This window comes from Perca fluviatilis, chromosome 15 (genome assembly GCF_010015445.1).
Source record: "Perca fluviatilis chromosome 15, GENO_Pfluv_1.0, whole genome shotgun sequence".
Classification (NCBI taxonomy): domain Eukaryota; kingdom Metazoa; phylum Chordata; class Actinopteri; order Perciformes; family Percidae; genus Perca; species Perca fluviatilis.
Genome location: NC_053126.1, coordinates 26,106,003 through 26,112,510, shown reverse-complemented (window position 1 = coordinate 26,112,510; position 6,508 = coordinate 26,106,003). Strand labels below are relative to the sequence as shown.

The 6,508-nt window shown below is 39.2% G+C and overlaps 1 protein-coding gene across 1 annotated transcript; it reads right to left on the bottom strand.

Annotated features, from left to right (window-relative positions):
• Positions 1-4,296: 4,296 nt before the first annotated feature.
• On the bottom strand, positions 4,297-6,508 carry LOC120575028 (ferritin, middle subunit-like). Its single transcript, XM_039825612.1, has 4 exons — positions 6,190-6,508; positions 5,694-5,840; positions 4,883-5,008; positions 4,297-4,762 (listed from the first exon to the last, which is right to left on the bottom strand). The coding sequence occupies exons 1-4, from the start codon at positions 6,289-6,291 to the stop codon at positions 4,607-4,609; spliced, it is 531 nt and encodes a 176-aa protein (XP_039681546.1). The 5' UTR covers positions 6,292-6,508; the 3' UTR covers positions 4,297-4,606.

The following is a 6,508-nucleotide window of genomic DNA, read 5'->3' as shown; positions in this document are numbered from 1 at the left end:
GCCTTTTTTTTCTATAACCTGACCTAGCACTGGCTAATACTTCCCATACTTTTAGGTAATCTATAGACCTTTGTTAGTTTCATTGAAATTAACTTTGACCCTTTACAGTCAGCTACCATAAACTAAACTTGCTTTACCTTGTGAATACACCAAGATATCTAAAAACTGCTGATAATGTGTTTTCAACTAAGATGGATTTAATTGCATTACTCAATACCACAGAGTGTAGCGAGACACTACTGAGTCTGAAAAGCCTGAGACGTCCTATCATAGCCGAAACAACATGGGGACCAAGAAAATGCTGCGTTTGCATTTGGTCTCCGAACACAGTTGCCTTTGTTTTAGCAAAACGTGGGCTTCTAAAAGAGGCGCAATCCTGTTGAGATGGGACTTTTTTATGAAACAAAAAGATTGCAACAGGAATCCGGAGTGTAATTCCCACTGGTGTATACAGTCTTACTAACTTAACTGATATGGTAAATACATGGAGGGAAAGACACATGTGAAAAATAGCATTTTATCCTTGTGGGTTTCCTCTCATGTCGATTGAAATAATAATCATTATAATACATTTTATTTATATAGCGCTTCTCATGGTAGTCAAAGACACTTTACAATACAACCAGCACATTAAGCCCATTAAAAGCAGGTGAAATAGAATCAGCAGGGCTGACTGTATCTGTCTGAATATAGTATGTGTGTATATGTTTCAGCTCTGGTAGACTGTCCTGGGTGTCCTCTGCCCCCCTGCACAATGCATGCTGGGATAGGCTCCAGACCCCCTGTGACCATGAAGAGGATAAGTGGTGTAGAAAGTGGATGGATGGGACAATTACAATAAAAAGGTCAAGTGTGCCATAGATGCTCATCACCATAATGAGGCTTTGGATTTAAACATCAACTGATACTTATTATAATGTGCGAATTTGATAAGTGGCATGAAAAGGATGGATTGGAAGATAATGTTAATTAGACTAATTTGCCAATCACAGCAAACTGTATGTCTTAAAAAAAAAATTCTGCATGCACAGCCAAACATATCTGGTTCTAAAAAGAGTTACAAAATTTTGATTTGGGTTGAGGTTTGTCCTCATATAAACCTGAATGTTTTGTCTGCACCTTTAAGACAGCATAATATTATCAGGCTATAATTAACTGATAGAACAACAGTGCAAGTGGAAAACTACTGGCAAGTAGTTTTCCACTTGCATGGTGCCACAGGTGGACGTTAAAGGCGTGTCAGGACAAGTGCTAGGTTCAGCACCTGAGCCTAACACAAGAACAATGGTTTAGTTTACATGACACTACACCCCGTATCCTACTCTGTATCCTGATACCTAACTTCCCAAAGTTCAAATGTAATCTTACCTGGACTGCTAATTTAATTTTGTTGGTAAAGGTAACTGCTTATATCAAAACCACAACCAAAGTACACACACAAATGTAGACGTACAAAATCTAAAACACAGTTTAAGTGTTAGTGTGAAATACGTACATTTGTGTGAAATTGTGGTAGTTATGTATCAGTTAAACTATAGTAAGAATGTTTGCATAAATCCATCGTCTTAGGTCTTAAAATAGTTGCTTCCGTTAAGTTTAATGTCTCATTTTGCACACAGTAAGTGTGGGCGCCATGAGGGCGAGCGATATCTACCACTAAAAGAAACACTTCAGCAGGTTTGTTTCTGCTGAAACATGGGACCAAGAGTAAAGAAAACATCATACACACCTTTCATTTGACCAATATTCCACAGTAACAAATGGATTTCAAGTGTTAAATTCGCATTTCGATATAGTTGCTAATAGTTAGCACAGTATCCAAAATTACTTAACATCATTGCTACATTCCAGCTGTCTGTGTAGTTATTTTTTTTTACGATGACTGGCCAATTACGTGACACATTTCTTTTTTTCTTTTTTTTTGAGGAATGGCACTAGTTGTATCAACACGTGTTAATCTGGATAAGATGTAGTGTGGTTGGTATGGCTGCAGTCCAAAGAACCACCCTTTTCATTTGAAAAACAGCATGAATATTTATTAACTTCCATGAACAGCTGAACTACTTTGCTGTCATCCTATCTGATATGATACCATTGCACCTTTCTGCATTTTTTCCACACCGCTCCTTTAAACATGCTACAATCTAACTTTACTGTAAGGGCACACTATTGATATCTTCCTTTGTATTTTTGTAGTATGTATGTGTGCGTGGATGTCATATGTCTGTGTGCCTATGTGTATGTATGATGTGTATAAGCTATTGGACACCTTAATTTCCTTCGGGATAAATAAAGTATCTCTATCTATTATTTGTGCTTCCTGTGGGACTACAGATGTAAATTAGCCTAAGGCTAACTCTGGTGCAATGCATCAAATGGTTACATGTATGTTTTAATTGAACATTGTCCCTTACAAATAAATAGAAAATTGAATCTATCTGGTCTAACCCACATTCTTTACATTGAATTTTCAGGAGTGCTTCATTCTAGAAACATCTAGAAACTGGTGTGGTTGTTGGCTTTAGAAGCAGATGACTACTCTTACCTGGTGGACATTTTTCATAAAAGTCACATCACTCTTTTTTTTTTTTAAAGATCCAAATTTTTTATTTTTATTTTAAACACAAAACACACACCTCATGACATGGACACATCACCTCCTCATCTAAACCCCCCACTCGCCATCACTCCCTATACAAAAATCAAGACAAAATTAAATAACAGCAATAAAATTCAATACAACTAACTGTAAACCACCCAAATGTATTACGTGTATAAATCTATCCTCCATACATGGTATCCTAGGAGCCCTCCATAGAACTCAGGTACTTTCCCCATTTTTTTTTTTTGTGTAAACACTTAATCTTGCAGACCGCTTGTATGACATTTTTTCAAATGCTGCTACTTTCGGCATCTCACAAGTCCATTCTTGGATTGAATGTACCCCTCCGTTCCTCCATACTCTCAGAAGAATCTGTCTGGGAATCATCATCTTATGTGCTTACCTATCCCGCTTAAAATTGACCCATCGCCCAGAACAAATAATCTTGGGCTGAATGGAACCTGGGTCCCTGCAATCCGACATAGGTTATCATGTATCCCAGTCCAAAACTACTGGACCCTATCGCAAGACCACAGGACATGGAGCCATTGGCCGTCCTCCGTCTAACATTTCCAACAGTTTGGTGTGTCTGTCAGACCAATTCTAAACAATCTGGAGGGAGTCCAATACAAGCGATGCATAATCTTAAACTGAATGAGGCGCACCCTCACATCGCGTGACATTGTTTTGATATTCCTACCAATTCTGTCCTATTCCTGGGACATGGGAAAATCCCTTTCCCATTGAGTCATTTAGATATGGATCCAGTTCAAACAGCCGGGCCACTTTGGTGTAAACTACTTTTAAGTGAGCAATTATTGGATGTGTTTTTGCCTTACCATATAATTTAACAGGCTTTGTAAGGGTGGTACTGTGGCAATAACAGATTACTCAATACAAAACCAGGATGGTGCTCTCTCAGGAGGAAATGACCAGTGGGCCAAATGCCTTGCAAAATAGTAATGCAACATTTTTGGTGGACCCAAACCTCCTCTGTCAGTCGGTATTTGTAATTTATCCAAATGTAGCCAGGTTTTTTTTTTACCATTCCATATGTCTTTGTTAACCTGTCACACTTTTTAAAATATGACAGGAGAACCTCCAGAGAAAGAGATTGTATAATCTACTGTAATTCATGTTGGGAAACAAACTGTTATAACATTGACCTTCTTGCCATTGAGAGATTGAGAGCCTGATCTATTAATAGCACGAGATTTTATTCAATAATGGATCTCGCTTTCATTGTGAATCTTGCCTTTAAGTCCCTTGGGTTGCCACAGTATAGTAAGTTGGGAAAAAAAATAAAAAAATCATAGTATAGCATGTCTGAAAATTGAGGGATTTTGAACATTACACCTTGGGGGACTGGTGGCCATGTCATATTTACTGCCAATGGTCAGCATAGGTCAAATCTGACTTCCCTCCACATCTAAAGCCTTAAGGTTATGTACAGTGTTCAAAATATGACTTTTATGAGCTCATCCACAGTTCTATATTGCATTTGACAAATGAGCCTTTCAGCCAATTAAAATCTAGCTTTAAACTCTATTCAAGAACTGCCATGTACTTTATTTAACTGAGCCATTCAAAGTAAGAACATACTTTAAAAAGCTAGCGCTCTGGTTGATTTCAATGTGTCACTACTTTTAAAAAAGGTGAACAGGTCATGAAACTGATGCAGACAGACTCAAAAATCCAGCTCAAAAAGGTTTTATTCCGATTAAGAACAGATCAGAAACATTCAGTCACAATCAGTTATAAAAAGGTCACACAGGAGGCTTATACATAGGTGATAAGGGCAAAGCCATAACCTGATGAACACCCATCTTTCCACCTGACATTTAACAGCAAGACCAACAGAACATATGAGAATGCATCAACTTACAGGTTTAACAAGATTAGATGTTACACTCTGAACAGCTGAAGCAGAAGAAGGAGTTTAGTTTAAAGCCAGTGTTTAGTGTGTCATTGACATTTTCACTCCAGGCTCTCAGGACTAGGAGTTTAGCTCTTGCTCTCAAGGGTGTGCTTGTCAAACAGGTACTCCGCCATCTTGTTGTTTTGGGCGTCCATGCGGGTGAGGTTGGTAATGTAGTCGCCCAGCTTCTTGATGGCCTCCACCTGCTCGTTCAGGTAGTGGGTCTCCAGGAAGTCACACATCTGAGGATAGGACAAGAGAGAGAGTTAACTACACATAATAAATCCCAGAGCACATGAGTTTGTAGTTTACCCAGGACCCGCTTTTATAAACCCATTAGCATTAATAATATTCATACTTACATGAGGGTCTACATGTTCATTGGCCAATTTGTGCAAGTCCAGCAGAGCCTGGTTGACCTTCTTCTCCAGCTGCAGGGCGCACTGCATGGCCTCCAGCCCGCTCCCCCACTCATCACGCTCCGGTTTCTACAGAAGAAAAGACATTCAATTATAGCGGACTGAACAGTCATTACATTAAGCCTTGTGTACACAGAGTACAATGACCAGAGTCAGTTTCTACACCAGCGCTACTACTACTACACTTCAGCCTCTGTTTTCATAACCTCAGAGTAGGGGTGGGCAATATATCAATCATGATAGACTAGATATCATGTTAGACTTTGGATATTGTATATGACATAGGTGTGGTCTTCTCCCGGTTTTAAAGGCTACATTAAGAGATGTTGATTTCTGAATATACCAGACTGTTCTAGCTGCTTTATTATTTTTCTTTACCCACTTAGTCATTATATTCACATTACTGATGATTAATCTAAAAATCTAATTGGGAAAGCACCAATTGTCATACAATATTGATAAAGGGAATTCAGTAAAATGTATTTATTTTTCTCATCATATAGCCCAGCCCTACCTCAGAGGAGTAGCTCTCATATTTGAGAATTACTTAGGAAATCAATTTCATTCAGACCTAATTTGACACTATAAAGATCCATCTATATAATATCAATCCTGTCCAAGTCTTACAGAATTTTGAATAGCTGGCAAAGGGGAGGGAAAAAAAATACAAGTGTCACAACACAGAATGTTAATCCTAGTTTATTTGTACTAAACAAAATGAACAAAATGGACCAGTTGTCTGGTCTGTACGGACCTTGATGTCCTGGAGGAAGATGCGTCCTCCTCTCTTGTTCTGGAAGGACAGCAGCTTCTCGGCGTGCTCCCTCTCCTCGTCGCTGTTCTCCTTGAAGAAGTGGGCAAAGCCTGGAAGGGCCACATCGTCACGGGAGAAGTAAAAGGCCTGTGGACAAGGGACAAGAGAGGCAGGTTAAAAACTGTGATTACTGTAGCAGACAACACCCATGATTTAAAACAAAGGTTGTGATAAACGGTAGTTATGCACCCAGGCTGTGTTCAGGGCACATCAGTCATGGGGATTTTCTAAAGTCCAGTCGGTTTAGACATACATGCACGAGTTTAGATCACGAGGGTTAAATCAAATAGTTTTTGTTTAATATTTCCCTTTTTAAGATGAACAACGTCGGTCACCCATTTTAGGTGGAGAATACATTTCTAAGACATCACAATAGAAGCATAACGTTAGCATATGTAACGTTACTATGAAAAAAAGAAAGCGTTGGGTTTCTCACCATGGAAGTGTAGGTGTAGGAGGCATACATCTCCATGTTGACCATCCGGTTGATGGCGGCCTCGCAGTCGCGGTGGTAGTTCTGACGCACTTGAGACTCCATTTTTCGCTGGCGTTTTTTTGTGTTTTTCTTAACAAAACGGTACAAAAATAAAGCTTTACGTCGACTTTTCCAGTAGTGTTGAAGTAGTAGCGGTTATTTGTGTCCGGAATGCAGACTAGTTGAAGTAAAAAGCGGGACGAAGAAAGAAGCTCCGTTCAAACACTGTTGAAGCAAGAACTCCTAATGGCTTTCTTCCCGGTTGTGAAATGGTAGTGGA